Source organism: Haliotis rubra, unplaced genomic scaffold (assembly GCF_003918875.1).
Source record: "Haliotis rubra isolate DU_JTF1 unplaced genomic scaffold, ASM391887v1 Scf6, whole genome shotgun sequence".
NCBI lineage: Eukaryota > Metazoa > Mollusca > Gastropoda > Lepetellida > Haliotidae > Haliotis > Haliotis rubra.
Window position 1 is genome coordinate 3,415,890 of NW_025767301.1, and position 21,468 is coordinate 3,437,357.

General features: G+C 38.9%; 1 protein-coding gene across 1 annotated transcript in view; it reads left to right on the top strand.

Moving 5' to 3' along the window:
* Window positions 1-606: 606 nt before the first annotated feature.
* LOC124255353 (inositol-trisphosphate 3-kinase B-like) overlaps window positions 607-21,468 on the top strand; it is a 30,816-nt gene continuing 9,954 nt past the window's right edge. The window contains exons 1-4 of the mRNA XM_046689250.1: window positions 607-1,466; window positions 13,822-13,924; window positions 14,321-14,461; window positions 14,980-15,107. Of these exons, the coding sequence (XP_046545206.1) occupies window positions 1,281-1,466; window positions 13,822-13,924; window positions 14,321-14,461; window positions 14,980-15,107 (558 nt within the window). The 5' untranslated portion in view covers window positions 607-1,280. The remainder of the gene's footprint in view (window positions 1,467-13,821; window positions 13,925-14,320; window positions 14,462-14,979; window positions 15,108-21,468) is intronic.

Below are 21,468 nucleotides of genomic sequence, written 5' to 3' on the forward strand. Positions count from 1 at the left end.
ACATGAAGAAAGTCCCTAGGCTCCCTCTCAGAATATTTCATGATTATAATTTCTGTAAAATATGTTCATTTATAGACTAGATGTTTTTGTACTGTTTGCTGTATGAAACAGTTATTTATACTGACATTTAGAGTTTGAAATAACATTAATTAAAAATACCCAGTTCAAATTAATACGAATAAAAAAATAGGGTTTCTCAATCAAATATCCAATCAGATTGCATAGAAGCATCCCAAACAAGATTACCAGGAGGGTTGGTTTCTCTGTTCATGGCACGGGGTGCAGTATTAGGATCTTAATGAATGAAAAATCAAATTGTATTGAGGCAAGAATGTAAACTTCCCTGAGCCCCATCAATTCCCGCTTTCCATATTAATGCAGGTTCATTCCGTTACTTGATGATCGCTGTTAATTTGACGTCATCTGAGCTGTGTCTATATGAGTACCTGTGAAATTTATTACCATGGCACCTGAAGAGTCCAACTGCTAAAACTGTGAAAACAGTCAGCAGCATCACTGAAGTGTGGATTATTTCTTAGTACACCTGAGAAGAAGTTTTCAGGAAGTTCCCTTCTCTGTGTGGTGAAAAACTGACGATCCTCGTTGATCATCTTCAAATCCCCATCACAGGCAATCATCATTCACCTAGCGTACATGGTCAGATACAGGTAGAAGTGAATATCTGTGGTTAATTACATGCAACAGCAACGAGGTGACGGTATAAACAGCCGAATGGTGAACCTGATTGCTCTCAGCCATGTCAATGTGGAGAGAGATCCGCAGGCCATTGCTTAGCTGAATACCACACAAAGCTGCAGGTAGACTTGTAGCCATTGTAGTGAAGCTTACAATACAGGACTTATAACAGGTGTGTGTGTGTGTCCGTCGAGGTGGAAGAGATTACCACCAAGCCGTCTGGTCAGTCAATGCTGAGGGACTGTCAAGTATTTGGAGCCAGGGTTGTGTCGTGGGTGTACAGAAGATCACTGTTATGAAACTGGTGTTCAGCCTATAGCTGTGTACAGCCGACCAGCCATGTGACTCGACAGACGGAGCAGCCCACGCTTACCACTACCCAGTTGTGTTTACATTTCATGATAGTGGGTATTACCTGAACAGATTTATCCTGAGCTATGTTGTAGCTGCAGAAATACACACTTGCTGATTTATATTGTCTTCCATGGAATAAATTCCCCATCTGCAGATTTGGCTGTACGATGGTACAGTGAGTTGTTCATCCCGGATTCATTTGTGAGTGAGTTTTTCTGTGTGGTGTTGTAATGGAGAGTCAAACTGTGACCCTCCCAAAGACCAAACCCTCAGCTTCCTCACATGCGGTGTCCAGGCATCACCTGTGTGTGATGGACACACGGACAGGGGATGCTACAGACGATGACCTCAGCGACTGGGATGCACCTGTTGAGGTTGATCTAGCTGCACCACCCACACCACGCACAAATGATCAGGTAGTTACTGTACTTATACACAACTTGTCTACAATGTCAGTTACAGTATTTATATACAACTTGTGTACAATGTCAGTTACAGTATTTATATACAACTTGTCTACAATGTCAGTTACAGTATTTATACACAACTTGTGTACAATGTCAGTTACAGTATTTATATACAACTTGTCTACAATGTCAGTTACAGTATTTATACACAACTTGTGTACAATGTCAGTTACAGTATTTATATACAACTTGTGTACAATGTCAGTTACAGTATTTATATACAACTTGTTTACAATGTCAGTTACAGTATTTATACACAACTTGTGTACAATGTCAGTTACTGTACTTATACACCACTTGTCTACAATGTCAGTTACTGTACTTATACACATCTTGTTGATAATGTCAGTTACGGTATTTATACACCACCTGTCTACAATGTCAGTTACAGTATTTATATACAACTTGTGTACAATGTCCGTTACAGTATTTATACACAACTTGTGTACAATGTCAGTTACAGTATTTATACACAACTTGTGTACAATGTCAGTTACAGTATTTATACACCACCTGTCTACAATGTCAGTTACAGTATTTATACACAACTTGTGTACAATGTCAGTTACAATATTTATACACAACTTGTGTACAATGTCAGTTACAGTATTTGTCTACAATGTCAGTTACAGTATTTATGCAATAGTATTTATAGTCTACTATGTGCTGTTGATAACAACTGTCAGTGTACCTTGTCATGACGTATTTGTCAAACTTGCCTCCAGCAGTCACTGAAAAGATAAACATTCCAAAGAAATACCTGTTGTCATAAATGTTTTGGTAATCAAATATTTCAGATACAGTGCAATATGCACATATGATTTCTGTGTCATACATATAAGATGTTGCCAAGATTTTATTACCGTTATGATTTATTACTAGGTAAAAGATAAGGAGAAATAAAGGGTGTATCCAATAATTCCTGTAATGGCCACAAAGTATCTTTTCCAGAGCCCTAATTATGGAATAATCAATTTCTAATTCTATGCTGTACATGTTGTTTTTCCACAGATTATGGAGGTTTGCTAAGCAGATCAATAGTATCTGAAATCTGTCTTAGGATATATTATATAACGGCCTTCACAAGTTCAGTGTATGACAGGTGCTGATAGCTACACACATCTTTACTCCGATGCTTGGACAGAGATTGTTCTGGAATGTCATAGGCACCATTATTCTTGTCATGGATCAGCTGGGAAATGTTGCATTTTTTATTTGAAGTTTTCACTGCGTTGAAGCTGTGATGAAGTTGAAGGAGCGTTGAGCAAAATGTCGTTAGTGTAAAGTTCAAGCTAATGTCATGAGGATAAAAAAGTAGTTAATATCATCTGTGTGTAAAACTCAAACTAATGTCATTAGTTTAAAGCACTAACGAGGCAGGTGTTAAATACCATTATAGAGCGTGGGGAAATCCTGCTGCAGTTTTGGAGCGTTGGGTACACCATCAACTCTAAATCGGCAGTGTTAAGAGATTTTGTGTTTGTGCCCCAGGGCACCTCAGGGCATGTCAAGGCACCACTCTGTACCTGACGGACTAGTGTTGTTGTTGATTGTGTACAATGAGTACGACCTGAATCTCCACAGCTATTGTTGATGTGGCATTGTTTTCCCCAGTTAACATCCCGTACCAGATCTTACATCTCGACTCATTTCCATTTAGTTTATGGACTTGCTTAACCCCAAAAGCTGTAAAACAGATTGATTGTGGGTTTAAGGAATTGTTGTTGGTAGCATTGTAGTTAGTGAGTTTAGTTCTACATCGATTTTAACAATATCACGGCACGGGGACACCAGAAATTGGCTTCACACAATGTACTCATGCAGGGAATCAAACCTGGGACTTCACCATAACAAGCAGATGCTTTAACCACTAGGCTACCTCACCGGCCACATTGTAGGTGGCCAAACAAAAATACATTCACAAGGGGCATGAAAGTCTGTCGTACAGACCCTGAGGCAAATATATCCAAGAAAGCCCACGCAAGTCTAGAAAATGTGGCAAGTCTAGATTTCCTCAGCTTCAGGAAATGAAGAAAGTCTCAGGGCTCCTTTTCATTAATTTTTTTTTCATTTCAGAGACTAGTTGTTAGTCTAGGGGCATGATTGTTGCTATTTTCCCACTTAAACATATGTCACATGAAGTTGTTGTAATTATCTGCCATCTCCATCACTTCAGACTCAGCAGTAAACACTTCAGTATGATTTGTTTTGTATTTTGCAATGAATCCTCTTCTGAACAAGAATCAGAGTGATATTTCATGTAAACATATAATTTTATTTCTAGTTTTATACCATTAGAGTCAGCAGTATTAAATATCACAAGAGTATTTGGAATCATTTTGCTTTTGTTTTTGTTGTCAGATTCATACTCAAACAAAATTTAAATTCCATCACTTAAGCTTTCATCTACCAATATGCTTGTATACCAGGAAGTAGTCTGGTCGAACCTTTGTCATCGGTGTGATGAGCGAAAAGTTGAACCACTAGGTGACCCGTAAAGACCATTGGATGTGAGTATTGTAGGTCAGCTTGACAAACAGCACGGGGGAGAACCACCTTCTTCAGATATTTTCATTGTCATTCCCCACTGTTGTCTGTTGAAACTGATTCTAATTCAGTTGCATAATGCCCGCAGGCAGTGTCCTGATCCTTGTCTAGGTGACGGACATCCCAGCAGGTGAAACACTGTCAAGTATGTACATCAGACAATAAGGGCGGTATTGATCTCAGCTGTGTTAATCAGCTGCTATGCTTAGAGATAAGAATTATCTCGGTGGTCTGGAGGTTGTGGAAGAGTTTGTTAAAATAATTGATTGCTTGTTGTAGAGTTCGTTGGTAAAGGATTGCGGATGCCTCTTGTATATGGATGTAGTCCTGATTGATCTGGTATGGTGGGGGGTGGTGAGATAGCTGGTCTGGTTGATGTAGTGGTCTGTCATACTTGTCTTGATGAAGTGGTGAGATTTAGCTGGATGGAGTGGTCTGTCAATGTGATCATCTAATGAGGTAGTGAAATTTAGCTGGATGGAGTGGTCTGTCATACTTGTCTTGATGAAGTGGTGAGATTTAGCTGGATGGAGTGGTCTGTCAATATGTTCATCTAATGAGGTGGTGAGATTTAGCTGGATGGAGTGGTCTGTCAATGTGTTCATCTAATGAGGTGGTGAGATTTAGCTGGATGGAGTGGTCTGTCAATGTGTTCATCTAATGAGGTGGTGAGATTTAGCTGGATGGAGTGGTCTGTCAATGTGTTCATCTAATGAGGTGGTGAGATTTAGCTGGATGGAGTGGTCTGTCAATGTGTTCATCTAATGAGGGTGAGATTTAGCTGGATGGAGTGGTCTGTCAATGTGTTCATCAAATGAGGGTGAGATTTAGCTGGATGGAGTGGTCTGTCAATGTGTTCATCAAATGAGGGTGAGATTTAGCTGGATGGAGTGGTCTGTCAATGTGTTCATCTAATGAGGAGGGTGAGATGAGCTGGTGAGATTTAGCTAGATGGAGTGTTCATCTAATGAGGGTGAGATTTAGCTGGATGGAGTGGTCTGTCAATGTGTTCATCTAATGAGGGTGAGATTTAGCTGGATGGAGTGGTGGGTGAGATTTAATGAGATGGAGTGGTCTGGAGTGGTCTGTCAATGTGTTCATCTAATGAGGGGTGAGATTTAGCTGGATGGAGTGGTCTGTCAATGTGTCTAATGATGAGATTTAGGTGAGATTTAGCTGGATGGAGTGGTCTGTCAATGTGTTCATCTGATTTAGCTGGATGGAGAGTCTGTGAGATTTAGCTGGATGGAGTGGTCTGCCAATGTGTTCATCTAATGAGGTGGTGAGATTTAGCTGGATGGAGTGGTCTATGAGATTTAGCTGGATGGAGTGGTCTGTGAGATTTAGCTGGATGGAGTGGTCTGTGAGATTTAGCTGGATGGAGTGGTCTGTGAGATTTAGCTGGATGGAGTGGTCTGTGAGATTTAGCTGGATGGAGTGGTATGTCAATGTTGTAGTCGTAGTTGTGTTGTGTTGTGTCAGACGTCAAGTGAAGATCTGGTTTAGAATTGGTCCTCAGTAATCCATGCTTGTCCTAAGAGGGCAACTCATGGGATCGGGTGGTCAGGCTCACTGCCTTGGGTGACATGTCATCGTATCCCAAGTGTGTAGATCAGTGCTCATGTTGTTGATCACTGGATTGTCTGGTCCAGATTCGATTATTACAGACCACTGCGATATAGTTGAAATATTGCTGAGTGTTGCATTTTAATAAACAACAAACAAAGTTTAGCTCTACAAATATATAATTCTTAAAAATTCTTGATGGATCCAAATAACTCCATTTAAATTGAAAAGGAGCCCCATTGAGATGAGATGTTCGGAACCTGATGTTAATCTAAATTTGCTTTATTTATCAATAGAACTTTGGCATTGCAGAAATTGCCAGACAGAGGGGCAGCACAATGGTGCAGGGATTGTAGACTGACTAGCCCCATTCAGTAATAATGTACACACACAAAAGAAACTGTTCAGTTGAGTTTGTTTGACAATACATTCAGAACACAATAACAGAATTCTGTTTATGAAATGTGTTTTGACAACAATGTTTAGTTGAACCCAGATTATGGTAATGTGGACAAAATACAAAACCAGATATCACTGTATGAATCTGACACCGGTTGTCTGTGGCCATACAATGCCCCAGAAAGGTTTGCTCAGGGGCTTAATCATTATGCTATAACTCAAATATTTGCCATCAAAAGGTGAGCAAATATTGAACGGCTGTTTGATACCTCACTGTATCCCATTGCAAATATATATTCCTTATATATTATAGTATTATCAACTTGAAAGTAAACTTTTAACCCGAAATAGTAGTATTAGATTTTCATGCATATATTGCAAAACATTAAGTAGACAAAATAATAAAATTCCACCTATCTGTTTATGTTTGCTCATATTCTTATTGCTTCAGACTCAAGAAGGGGCTGTGAGGGTAGCCTTGTGGTTAAAGTGTTCACCTGTGATGCTGTAGGCTCGGGTTCAATTCCTCACTTGGGTACATGTGTGAAGCCCATTTCTGGTGGTTTTACTGTGATATTGCTTGATTATTGCTACAAGAGGCTTAAAACCAAGACTATAAGAAAGTATATACGGTGGTAATAATGTAGCGACAATAGGAGGAAGCCAATAGGCCAATAGGCTTCCTCTTATTGTCACTACATTATTACCACCGTGCCTTGTTGTTGTTAATCCCTTGATTCATACCTACATGTTGTTATTACTTAATCCCTGTTCATGTATATAAGTCTGTTCTGTGCTGTAGTACTTCACACTTGCTTGACAACAGTATAAGAATCCATACCGAAACGTCGCATCATATATAATAAAAGAAGTTGTTATCCATAAACAATCTTACTTTGTTATTAGTCACTAACTTCTAAATGCCAATCAAACAGATAATCAAGACTATACTTGATTAATCACGAAAACTTGTTTTTAATTCCATACATGAGTGATTCCTATTTTTTGTATCCCCTCTTTGATATGGAATAGACAATGTTAATACCAAACTTGATACCTTCAACTTCCGACAACTGGTAGTCTAATAATGTCATGAATTGAAACGGAATCTAATGCAACTCTGTGAACGAAATGAAGAACGAACATTTATCTACTGATGAATCCTGTCTATGTGTTAGGAATGGAGTGAGTGAGTGAGTGAGTTGGGTTTGACGCCGCTTTTAGCAATATTTTAGCAATATCATGGTCGGGAACACCAGAAATGGACTTCACACATTGTACCCATGAGGGAAATCGAACCCAGGCCTTCAGCATGATGAGCAAATGCTTTCACAGCTGGGCTACCTCACTGCCCTGTTAGGAATGGGAGGTGACCAAACATGTGTACATAGATGTGAAGTATTCTAAACAGTACATACAACCAGATGAACACATATAGGCTCTGTTTGAACAACATTGTGGTTTGGGGTGTTAGAGGGTACGGGTGGAGGGGGTTGAGGAGATGCCGACTTGGAGTAGTGGGATGTGATATCAGGGAGCAATATTGAGCCTCTCATACTTTGATAGCTGTTTGAACAGCAGGGAATATGTTGGTTAACCAATACAGGGTACATACTCCAGAGCACCTCTCTGGACATCTCATATAAAGGTTTTGTTTGTGTCACGCTCGGCTATTTTACCCAAGGTGAAATGTAAAGTTGTGGGCGGGTGATGTAAATGGTGTACTTTTGATGATGACAGGTGCTTGGTTGCCATGTTTACTTCAAGCATGACACATCGTGACGTGTGAATATTGTTGATGCTATGTTTGCATGAGATATTGAAACATCCAGGATCTGTTGCTTACCTGTAGTATATAAATACTTATTATATAAAACGTTATTGTGAGTCATTATTGTCCTATCATTTTTGCAAGATGTTTTTAAATACTTTAGGTCATATGGTCGTCAAATTTTCATCTTTATATTCATTCACATGTACAAGTTACTATGCACTAAAACCACCAAACATCTTGCGTAGAATTAGCGATACATAAGGGGCGATGGGGTAGTTTTGTGGTTAAAGCGTTTGCTCATCACACCGAAGACCTGGCTTTGATTCCCCATATGGGTACAATGTGTGAAGCCCATTTCTGGAATCCATTCTGTAATATTGCTGGAATATTGCTTAAAGTGGCTTAAACTTAAACTCACTCACTGTTTCAAGAACCTGAAGAAAATCATGCCAACTTAAGAAACAGTAAACCTTCTTTTAATTCAAATGACACTTGAATGCTACTTCAGTGGCTTATGTGTACCTGCACAGAGCCAGATGGTCAGCCCTTAATCCGCTGCAAATGGCAGTAAACATTCCAATTGGGAATTACCGGTAAGCCTCTCCTGTTCATGTTGACGGGGTTGTGACTATAGTCTGTTTGTAGTGAAAACGTACCGATGAATTTCACTCTAAACAAAAAAGTAAATCAATTAAAGCGAAATTAAGATTGCGAATCCTCATAATTTTACCTTGCAAATTGAACATTCAAATTCAATTCAACTTAGGATAAAAGTTGTTTAACAAACGATCATAGATTCAAATCGCTATTATTGGTTTGTATTACAAGGGGGTATGCACATTAAATGAAACACCGAGAACAAGTATGGCTGGTCTAAGTTAACGCTCATCACGTACAGCACGTGCATTTGTTTCACTGTTCCATCTACTGCACTTATACAAACCAATAATAGCGATTTGAATCTATGATCGTTTGTTAAACAACTTTTATCCTAAGTTGAATAAAATTCAGAGATTTAGATGTTCATTTGGCAAGGTAAAATTATGGCGATTCGCAATCTTAATTTCTCTTAATTTGTTTTACTTTTTTGTTTAAAGTGAAATTCATCGGTATGTTTTCACTGCAAACAGACTATAATGAGACGGCAAGGTCAGGGTGACTTGCATTTCATTGATAACAGAAGCAATAAAGAGAGGGAATGCTTCATTTGACTTGATTGCATGGAATACAAAGTTAGGATGCAATGTGAAAATACCTCTGATGATAAGAAATACCAATTCCTAACAAAATAATTTATTCTGAATATGCCTGCCAGACCAAAGACCATTCAGTACATGGTCTTAGCCAAACCAAGCCAGTGGAAGATGAGCAGGTTAGAATCACAGACAGGTTGTATTCCCTCGATAAGCTGTTATCTGGACCAAACTGATCAGCTGTTTAATGCACCTTGTCAGGCAGTGGACAGAAGTGAGTGGTGGAAGCTCCAAAGCAGGTGGTATCTGCATGCTTCATTTCCACATACTTCAGCCATTTAATGAAAGTACAGGTGTGTTGAAATAGCCAATGCATAGTTTGATGAAGTCACTGGCTGTTTTCTTTGAATTCGTTTCGGATGAAATAACATCCATTGATCTATATACTCCAGTGCAAATCAAACAAAATATCTGAAGGATCTTGTTTTAAAATACACCAGTCAAGAAGCTTTGGTCAGCAGACTTTCCCAGCTTCCTCCCCCACAGACATTAGCATCATATATCTACAAACAAATGGGCGGTGGGGTAGCCTTGTGGTTAAAGCGTTCACTCGTCATGCCGAAGACCCGGGTTCGATTCCCCACATGGGTACAATGTGTGAAGCCCATTTCTGGTGTCCCCCGCCGTGATATTGCTGGAATATTGCTAAGAAGTGGCGTAAAACCATACTCACTCACTCTATAAACAAATAAATCTTTCTGTCTAAAGTATAAGAGGAGCAAAGTTTGCATCACAACATGTTCTTCTCCAAGGTCAGAGTTAAGGTGTTTTGTATGTCCTGTGACAAAGCTTTGCAGTGGAAGGGCGGACACCAGGGTATCAGATTATCTCTCACAGTCCCTGAACCCTGCTGTTTTCCTTTTCTCCATGTCCTTACTGTAATCCTATAGCACAAAATAAAGCAAGTTGAGATTTCCACATTTCTGAATCTTCAATCATTTGGGACTCATTTTCAGTTTATTTAGATATTGAGTTTTGTTTTTGTTTATTTCAATTATATATATATTCTTATTTGGGTGTAGTGTTTGTTACTATCAAAATGGTTAGTTTGATAGACGAGGCATTAGTGTCAGGTACTTAGATTACTTGAGTTTCACACGCTTTCTGAGATTATTCATACCCACTCATGTGGCTTGATGAGCAGAATGTGGTCTGTGTTAGGAATGCAGTGAAATCACACGGTGAACCAAGGTCAGGGTTGATGGATGTGGAGCTGACACAGTAATCATCCCTCACCTCCATGACCGACAGCTATAGACATTTTCCCCAGGGCATGCTATGATGGCCAGGATGCCATGTGTTGAAGACCCTGGGGTCATCCTGCTGTAATATTTCGTCCAAGAAATATCTTTATCGTATTTATGAATATATATCCAAACCATGTAATATATTAAAAATTTGATTGAGGACAAAGCTTATCTTGATTTCCCAAATCATTTTAGACTAGGGTTGGGTGCGTTTCATAATTTAATCTGTTAGATGCGGGAGAGGTGACTTGTTGTGATACCTGCTTAATAGCAGATCCACTATATTTGCTTCATTGTGCTTTTCCGATGATGTTTGCCCAACTGCACAGATCGATGCCTATGCTGTTGATCACTGGATTGTCTGCTCCAGACTCAATTATTTACAGACCGCTGCTATATAGCTGGAATATTGCTGAGTGTGGCGTAAAACTAAACTCACTCACTCACTCCGATGATATTTGACAAGATTGAATGAGTTTAATTTTACGCCACACTCAGCAATATTCCAGCTATATGGCAGCGGTGGGGGACACCAGAATTGGGCTTCTCGGAGTATACCCATGTGGAGAATTGAACCAGGGTCTTCTGATTCCACTCTTTTCCTTAGGTTTAGAATATTGCCTTACCCACTGCATAGGAAATTTTCTCATATTCATCTGACCTCTTTTGACTGCATTCCCTTTTGTTATGTCCAGACATACTCTTACACACTGAAACTGGCATAATCTAGAGTTGCTTCCCTTTGTTCAAGGGAAATCACTCTGTCTGTCGAGCCGATAGATTGCCAAAATAAACGTCACCACCAATGTTTTTTGTGTTTTTAAAACAGTCTTTAAAAGCTTCTTTGCCTATGTGTAGTTACACAAGTTTAAAAACAAGTTTCTGTTGGAATTTTATTGCCTGTTTTCTCTTTTTATCTGACTAATCACCGAACTTGTGATGTCTTACATTAATTCATACATTCCAGGAAAACTTGCAGTGATTAGGTACTGTTTTCAGCGAAAATCATTTCACTACTTAGACATATACAAAGTTTCCTCACCTTGGTTGTCATATTAGAAATGTACACTTTGTTATACTGTATATTTACCATCCCAAAAAACATAATGGCACCTTTCTTCCTCACAATATATTTTAAGATTTGAAATGATTACAACATGAATCAAATGATTATCAGTGCTAGTGTTATTAAATGGCAATTCAAATACAGCGTACACCTTTAAAGTAAATCATTAACAGGATCCTGATCCACAAAGCGTTCGTAGCGCTACAACATTCGTAAGACTATGGTAAACAGTAGAGTTACGACAGGTCGTAACGTTACGAATGTTTTGTGGAACAGGGCCCAGGACATTTTAAAGCATATTCCTAACAACAGTGTGTATTTTTTTATAGTTATTATGGGATATTTATATAGCGCACATATCCACGCACTAGTGCATGCTCAAGGCGCTGGTATTTTTTGATAAAAAATACTTTCATTTTAATAAATGTGTACGTTAGCCATCATGCAACTTGCAGACGTATGTATTTTTATGTATAATTCTTCAAATGTCTGTGTTATGTACAACATATACAACAGGTTCTGTTCACCACTGCTGGTGCATGTCAATGGGTACAAGATTGGACAAACGTTTCATTGTGTGTTCCAACATAACAGAGATTTATGTTCATAGCTAATAAAATGGTTTGTGTGTACTACAAAGTTATTGTGCAGTTAAATGAACAGTCCTTATGGTTATATCGTGTGCATCGATGCATGATGAATGGGTGCTCGGGTTCACCAGTATCTGAGGCACCATATTTAGCTGTGCAGAGTTATGTCCCTTGGTCTTGCAAGGATATGATGATTGTGAGTTGACTGCCATCTGGCATAACTGGTTGCTGAAAATAGGCATAATCTGCCGTAGAATATTGATAAGATTTTTCCACAGGATACTTGTATCATTTATCAGAGAACTTCACGTTATTTTATCTCCAACATTTGGGCATTCAAAAAGAATATGGACATTATACATGCCATTACATTGCTTAAATATTGCTGTTATGCTGCCTGAGTATTGTTGTTAACATGATGGAATATTGTCATGTTGCAGGAATATTGCTGTTACATTCAGGGGTGGAAATAACTTTAAAATTAATAGTGTACTCCGGTACAATGGCACATGTAAAATCACTTGCCTTGATAATTTTTCCACTATACCGTCCGTTTTCTTGTTGATTTTTTAAAATAAACAACATCATTAACATTGGAAAGTCAACTGGACACCGGTACAGTGTGATATACAAATTTGCTTGCCCGACAGAAAAAAACACTGGACTCGGACGTCGGGCAATGGGTTATTTTCACCCCTGACATTAATTGAATATTATTGTTTTGTTGCTGGAATATTGCAATTACATTAGGTGAATATTGTTGTGTTCCTATAATATTACTGTGGCCCTAATTGAATTTTTGTCACATTTCTGGATTATTGCTGTGGCCTTATTTGTTCTTACAGTGCTGGATTATTGCTGTGGCCCACATTGAATTTTTTTGTTCCATTGCTGGATTATTGCTGTGGCCCTAATTAATTTTTCTTGTCACATTTCTGGATTATTGCTGTGGCCTTATTTGAATTTTGTTCTTACAGTGCTATATTATTTCTGTGGCCCATATTGAATTTTGTTCTTACAGTGCTGGATTATTGCTGTGGCCCTAATTGAATATTGCTGTTCCGTTGTTAGATTATTGTTGTGGCCTTATTCGAATATTGTTGTTCTGTTGTTAGATTATTGCTGTGACCTTATTCAAATATTGTTGTTCCATTGTTAGATTATTGTTGTGGTCTTATTAGAATATTGTTGTTCTGTTGCTGGTACACTGTCATCGTGTTCCTGAAAATAATGCTGGCTGCAGCAGAAGCCACGTTATCTGTGTGTCTAAGTATAGACAGCGTAGTCTGTTCAGGGTATTTTCTAGTCCATTTAACCTCTTCACCAGTAGCTGAGTATCTTATAATTCTGTATTTCTGCTTTATTCCTTCTGCTTGGGGGGCGGTGGGGTAGCCTAGTGGTTAAAGCGTTCACTCGTGACGCCGAAGGTCCAGGTTCGATTCCCCACATGGGTACAACTTGTGAAGCCCATTTCTAGTGTCCCCCGCCATGATATTGCTGAAATATTGCTAAAAACAGCGTAAACCATACTCAGCCAGCCTTCTGTTTGGATACCGCCGTTGTTGGTGGGGTGGCCCATTTAGTAAGCATTGATTCGTCACAGACCAAGGATCACCACAAGGGTAGATGTTTGATGTGCTACCTTGGTGTTCCTTGCTGGTTTATTGCTAGACCTTTGCTAGGTCTGCATAAGTCCCCCACAAAATCTTATAATTATGCTAACGGCATTAGATTACAGTACTTCATGACCTGAATGAGAGCAGTCACCTGTTTTTCCAATTATATCTTATTACAGCAGACATTGTAACATGATGTATTAGTTTTGGCAATTAAATTAATCATATTGAATCATTCCTTTTCAGCAAAGTTCATGGAAGATAATCCGCAGTATCGTGAGATGGTCGCCCTTTGTTCAAGTGTTCAAGAAAAACAAGTATCCTTGGATTCAGCTGGCTGGCCACCAAGGTGAGTTGGTTCAATGTTACTGTAGCTCAGTTGCCTGGATAAATACTCATGACGTCAATCTCTGGATTATCTGGTACAAACCAGATCACCTGCAGACCATCATCATATAGCTGGAATATTTCTGACTGTGCCATTAAATAACAAATGAACCTACTGTCCATGTACAGTCTATATTTGACTGGTGGTGGGGTAGCCTAGTGGTTAAAGGGTTCCCTCATCACACCGAAGACCGGGTTTAATTCCCCACATGGGTACAATGTGTGAAGCCCATTTCTGGTGTTGCCGCCATGATATTGCTGGAATATTGCTAAAAGAGGCATAAAAGCTAAACTTCACTCACTCGCTCACTGTATTTGACTGTATAAACTACCCGTCTGTCTGTGTGTCTGTGTCTAGGAAACTTCCAGGCAGGTGAAGCTGGTGCCGTGTTGAAAAAGCTGGACAGTCGTGAGAAACAGTGCTACCTCAAGCTGATGTCGGACTCACTCAAACCATTCGTGCCCGAATACCGGGGTGATACAGAGAAAGCTGGCGACAGTATCCTTTGTCAAAGGCTATATTTTGTATCATGATACAACCAAATCATTACGTATTGTAATTGATGAATTTGTAATTCTTTCATCTCACATCCAAATGCTATCTTCAACACCATATTCTAAATCAAGTTGACTTTCATTTAAAGTGTACCGGTACATTGAAAATGCATGTCACTGAGAGCAGATAAGAAATTAAAGATCTCATATCTAGATTATTCCTGTGAATGCAAAAACTCTATTACATTGTTGCCATCAATTACCTATTTTGGTTGTCATCACACTGTAAAATATGTTCAACAGATGTCCTCTTTACTGTCACGTATCTGTAATTAGTTGTGCATGTAATAGTCTCAGTATGGGTTGTCAGTGTGTTAGCTTGTTACAGCATAAACCTGTTCTATTCTGACAGCAGTATTTACCATGAAGCACATGTTTTTACATACTTGTGACATGACTGCAAGCGTGTTGAGAGTGTGTGATCCCAAGTCCTATGTGTATTTTGCCTTAAGTGAGCTACAGAATATATCCAGCTGCAGGATCTGCTGTGTGAGTTCAACACACCTTGTGTGATGGACATCAAGATGGGTTGTCGGACCTACCTGGAGGAGGAGCTCGAGAAGGCTCGCAGCAAGCCCACTCTGAGAAAGGTACGATCCCATTGGTTGATGAAGGTGACGATGGATGACGTCAACTCGCATTGACAAACTGTAATCTCATTGATATAACTGCAGCTGTTATCTCAGTAGTATAACATGAAGTCCTGTCTGACTGGTGTGGTTTAACATCAACTCTCCTAACTGGTCCATTATAAACACAGCAACTGAAATACAACAGTAATACAACATAGTGAGGTGAGGTGAAATTGGGTTTAATGTCGTGCTTGAGAATATTTCGCTCATATGACGACGTGCATGTATATGTATGTGTATGTGCGGCTGCTTGTACTAGCCCAGACTTAAGCTGGTTTTATAGTGCTAGCCCACTGAGTGAAGTGAAGTGCCGCAGTGAAGCATGTATATCCCACTCAGACACATAATACTGACTCCGAGCCGACCAGTCCTTGTTGTACCCATTAATGCCGAGCGCCAGGCAGGGACCAACAAGTACCATATTTTAACGGACGGTCGCTCTAACCACTACACCACGGAGGCGGTCAATACAACATAGTATTAATAATAATATTTAAGTGTGTGGGACCCTATTTTTGTGGTCCAGGACCCCTGAAAACTAAGTGTATGAGTCCCAGAGACCCTGAAGTACAGGACTTGAGGTCAAACCCTGGGCAACACTCCTTATTCCTTGCTACATCTCTACCAGTCTCATTTTAATAACAACAGACTTAAAGATCAGTCTGATTTAGACAAAGCTTCATTACACAGATCTGAAAAGTTACAGCCATCTATTGTGGATGTTATAAAATACTGCCTGTTTAAAGACCTCTACAGAAAATACTGCACAATTTTTGCCTGATTTCATTTTAAATAAGCCTATAAAGTTGTGTGACTAAGATTAAGTATGTCAGGTTAGACAGGTCGCAGCTCAATGCTCCTGCACGTCATTGTGTCATTTAAGCTTTGAAACCTGTTTGGTTGTTACCGTGACGTCAATGAGAATAGTGAGGTTAGCGTCACAGAGCATTCAACAGACAGGATTTTCCAGTCCATGCAATATATGTCACGACGAAACTGTACCCAGTCACATGATACGAAAATGCATTAAAATAGATAATGTAGGAGAGCATCATGGCTGGAGGATTAAGAACACAAAGGGTCGTTGTTAGACAGCAGAGATGCAATACTAGGATAGATCTCAGAGTCATTACATTGGAACAGCCAACATGTGTAGGTCCGGGTGTGAAGGCCCTGAGTGACAGTCAGTCATGATACCAGGCCCCGATTTCTCGAAACAAACTTAAGTTTTTACTCAAATTTCAAACTGATTTTGACAATTTGAAACAGCTGAATTTGTAACTCAACTGCATTTTTAAAATAAAAAAGCCCAAACAATTTAAGTAATCTTTCCACCAAACTCAAATTGTGTACTGTGTTTGAGTTAAACATTGATTTCTGGGAAATGCAGTTTCCTCCTTTTTCTCAAATTTGAGTAAAAACTCTAATTTAAGTCAAAACTCAGACTTAAGTTTTTTGAGAAATTGGGGCCTGGTGTAGAGATATATGAATACATAATGAGTTAGGACTGGAGACATTTGAAACAGTGGTCTTTAAAGATATAATACTCACTGTAACGAGTCATGACATAAGCATATATTCCTGGGTTTGAATCCCATCTTGGATTGGTTATGTTTCTAGTTTTACCTGTTTCATCCCATGTTTGTTAGTTTCATGTAATTGGTAAATATCAGAGATCTGCATCATTTTGTGCATTCCTACTGCTAACACGCCATGACATCACTGAAATACTGTTCAAAGCTGCTTTAGACCAAACTCACTCACTCACTCTGTCTCTCTGTTATGACACAGCTGATAAATAATGCAAGCAAGATGTGACAAGTAAGCCCCAAAATATGTGATTTCATGTCCCAATCTATTCTTTTGTAGTTCATACTTTTACAAATGGCACCATTCAGGAAATAGCTAATTTTGTTATATATTTTCCCCACTTCTTACTATCTTAGGATCAGCTGAATTAGTAAGCTATTTGCACACAGTCCTAGACATATTGGATTTTTTCATCATGTGAAATATCTTTCAACTGGGTTGGGCATAATCCCCTGCTCAGGACGTCATCCTGGCTTGAAGAAAAACTCCTTTCAAGGGCGAATATTGATTCATCGATTGATTCTCCAGATTACCAGCTACCGAGATATGGCAAGCATATGATGTTGTTGACATGGTTACGCAGATAATCTGGAAGTTGCCTGAGGTTCGTTACAGAGTTGTTGCCAATAATGAGCAAAACTTCCTGAATGCAGAAGTCTTCTGGGCTGTGTGGACATTGGGAGATTATTCTTTTGTCCTACAGTTTGTAAAGTATGACCAACAATAACTCAGAGGACATGATCAGTTGGGGATAAGCATAAGAAAATAATAATATATAATACAAGAAATGTTTATCAGCTATGTTCAGCTATGAATAATTGCCTTTGGTTGACCTTTGAAAAAGTCTTGTACTTGCTTGTGAAAAAGCTCATCAGAATTTTGAAATGAAATGGACATATGTTACATAAGGAAGAAGGGTCTATATGACATCAAGACATGTTATATACTTTTATCGTCCTATGATAAATCACAATGTAAAAGCTTATTAGCAGTTAGCCTGTGTATGCCAGTCATACCCGTGTTCATGGGTTTCAAAAAACGTGATAAACATGCATGAAATTCTAGATGTCCTCACACATCAGAGAAACATAAGACAAAGTAATATGTTTCATGGTTCATGGGATGTTGACTCAGAGACACCCACAGGGATAGTCTCACCGTATTGGAATCAAACCCAGGTCTGAGGCATACCAAGCAAACACTTTCCTACTGAGCTACCAACATACTTCAGCATTATAAGTTTTATGCACCGTGTAGTCAAGCTAACGTGATGATATCATATTAAGAACATTTGTTGTACTGTCTGCAGGGAAACATGTCCTTTATCACAAAGCTATTTGTGTGTTAATGACAGTAACACTCGGGGCAGTCCCTGGAGGTTCAGAAATGGGAAGGAAGTATAGGGAGAGTTCAACAACACCACAATGGAAGTGAAACTGAGATATGGCTTGACACACATTTCATTTTCCCCTGTGACTCTATTAGAATGGCTGATATGTCAAACACTTACACCGCAAAGAACAAACAGTGTTGGGTAGTTCACATGTCATTTTAACAAAGCTGTTTTGTACAGATGTAATATCCTCAGTGAATAATAGGGGGAAGTAGTAGAGTATATTTTTCATTTGTAAATAGTGAAACAAATAGTTTGTAACTTAAAACAGGAAATAATGGTCTTCAATATATGTTATGAAAATGAAAGGGAAAATCAGGGATGTGTTTCATAATAGGAACTAATGAAAGTATAATCGTTTTTGCTTTTAAAAAATGTCAGTGGCATCAACAGATTTCATATCAGATTAATAGCCTTGTGACCTCAGTTATGTTTGTGTTTGTTGTGTTGGGTAAATGGAGGGCTACATGAGTACAGTAACATCCACTCTGACCTACAAGCGCCATGGGGGCGGTGGGGTAGCCTAGTGGTTAAAGCGTTGGCTCGTCACGCCGAAGACCCGGGTTCAAATCCCCACATGGGTACAATGTGTGAAGCCCATTTCTGGTGTCCCCCGCCGTGATGTTGCTGGAATATTGCTAAAAGCGGCGTAAAACTAAACTCAGTCAGTCAGTACAAGCGCCATGGGGGCAGATCAGCTGATTGCTTCCTTGCTTACAGTAATATCTGGTTGAATGATGCAAAAATCATTTCAAAAATAATAAATAGACATAACTTGTTTTCAGAATAGGATGTGGCTGCTTTAAAACCTGTTCTAAGAGCAGAGGTCATTGATATCCGGATATGCTGGCTAGGATTAATTGAGACGTACATACCTGCAGGTTTGATATAATGAAAATAGTGGTCAGACATTATACTGGTAACACATCAAACCTCTACTATAATTATGATTCATGGGTTTCCCTTCCTTCCTACACCCCATCTGCCCCCTGTGTCCCTCAAGCTAATGCCCATACTCCCCATCTGCCCCTTGTGTCCCTCAAGCTAACGCCCCTACTTCCAATGTTCCCTGACTCCTCATGTTGGTCAAGTTGCTTTTAAAGCTATGCCTTGGTTGATAATGTGTGTCACTGTTATCCATTGTGTTTCAGGTGGATACAATGTGTGAAGTCCATTTGTAATGTACCCAAACCATGATATTTCTGGAATATTGCTAAAAGCAGTGTAAAGCCATACTTACTCACTCAAAGGTTTCATCAAAACAGTAAACATCCGAGACCTGCAACAATTGGGCTTTTTTCAAAATCATTCTGTTGAAAATGGCATCAAAGCAGAACAAAACAAAATAAAATCACTCACTCACTCACACACACAACCACCCACTCACTCACCCACCCACACAACCACCCACTCATTCACTCACTCATTCACTCACTCACTCACTCACACACACACAACCACACACCCACTCACTCACCCACTCTAGCCAACGTGTACATAAAACAACATGCGCTCACACTGATACACCCATAACCTGATTCCACCAATTCAATAATTTATTATGGCATATATCACATCATAACAACTGTATGAAAGTTCAACATACTTGAAATACTTCACCTGACAAATTCATCATAGGTTCTCATTTATGTACAAAGTACTCCCTGATGTCTCTAAACCTGTAATAGATTTGTAAGTACCACATCAATCACTTCAAGTCATGTTTTCTTTACCATTAACACATCCAAGAGCTCTTTGTTCAATAGACTTCTACTTCAGTTCATTTCGTTTGTAATGAAATTGATTATCATCAAAGACAACGTCAGTGAACCCACTCAGTAAGGCTGATTATACAAGCCCTGTTATCTGACCAGCCACGCTGTGGTCTTGTCTCATCATTGCTAAGGTTTGAATTAGGTGGTAGGTATACATGCCGTGTATACAGGTGATATCATCACTCATGGGGGTGTCTAATTCCTTGTTGACAGATCTTCGCGATTTCCTGTCAATGATATTGTCAATAATATTTCTAGGGTCATGATTACACACAAATATACCCAAGGTACCATTCTCAAAACACAAATATACACCAGGTACCTTTCTGTACACACAAATATACCCCCACGTACCTTTCTGCATGCACAAATATACCCCAGGTACCTTTCTGTATACACACATATACCCCAGGTACCTTTCTGTATACACACATATACCCAAGGTACCTTTCTGTATACACAAATATACACCAGGCACCTTTCTGTATACACAAATATACACCAGGAACCTTTCTGTATACACAAATATACACCAGGCACCTTTCTGTATACACAAATATACACCAGATACCTTTCTGTATACACATATATACCCCAGGGACCTTTCTGTATACATAAATATACCCCAGGTACCTTTATGTGTACACAAATATATCCCAGGTACCCTTCTGTGTATAAACATCTGTCTGTGTAAACACAAATGTACCACTGATCCTTTATGTATACACAAATGTACCACTGATCCTTTTTGTATACACAAATGTACACTGATCCCTTATGTATACACAAATGTACCCCCTGATCCCTTTATGTATACACAAATGTACCACCGATCCTTTATGTATACACAAATGTTCCACTGATCCTTTTTGTATACACAAATGTACACTGATCCCTTATGTATACACAAATGTACCACTGATCCCTTATGTATACACAAATGTACCAATGATCCTTTATGTATACGCAAATGTACCAATGATCCTTTATGTATACAAAATGTACCACTGATCCCTTATGTATACATAAATGTACCACTGATGCCTTATGTATACACAAATGTACCACTGATCCCTTTATGTATACGCAAATGTACCAATGATCCTTTATGTATACACAAATGTACCACTGATCCCTTATGTATACACAAATGTACCATTGATCCCTTATGTATACACAAATGTACCACTGAATGTTGGTGTGCAGAACAAGAAAGTTTTTTTATGGACAAACAACTTCTTTAGCACAACTGAGGCAACATTCTTTTACTTGCTGGTTGAAGATGTTAGAAACTACACCAAAATTTATAAATAATTGTAATGATTTAAACATATTTTTATTCATGAAGATGAATTGGGATTGGTGAACAAGCATTACTGCTTATATTAACACCGCCACATGCAACATATAATACAACATGAAAATGGAGGATTTGACGTCATCAATACTGACCATTGCATAAATATAATATTTTTAGAATGTATAAATATATACAGATTACATGAAATACAACTATTCTCTAAGTAGTCATAAGTTAGAGAGTTACAGTTGTGTGTAATTG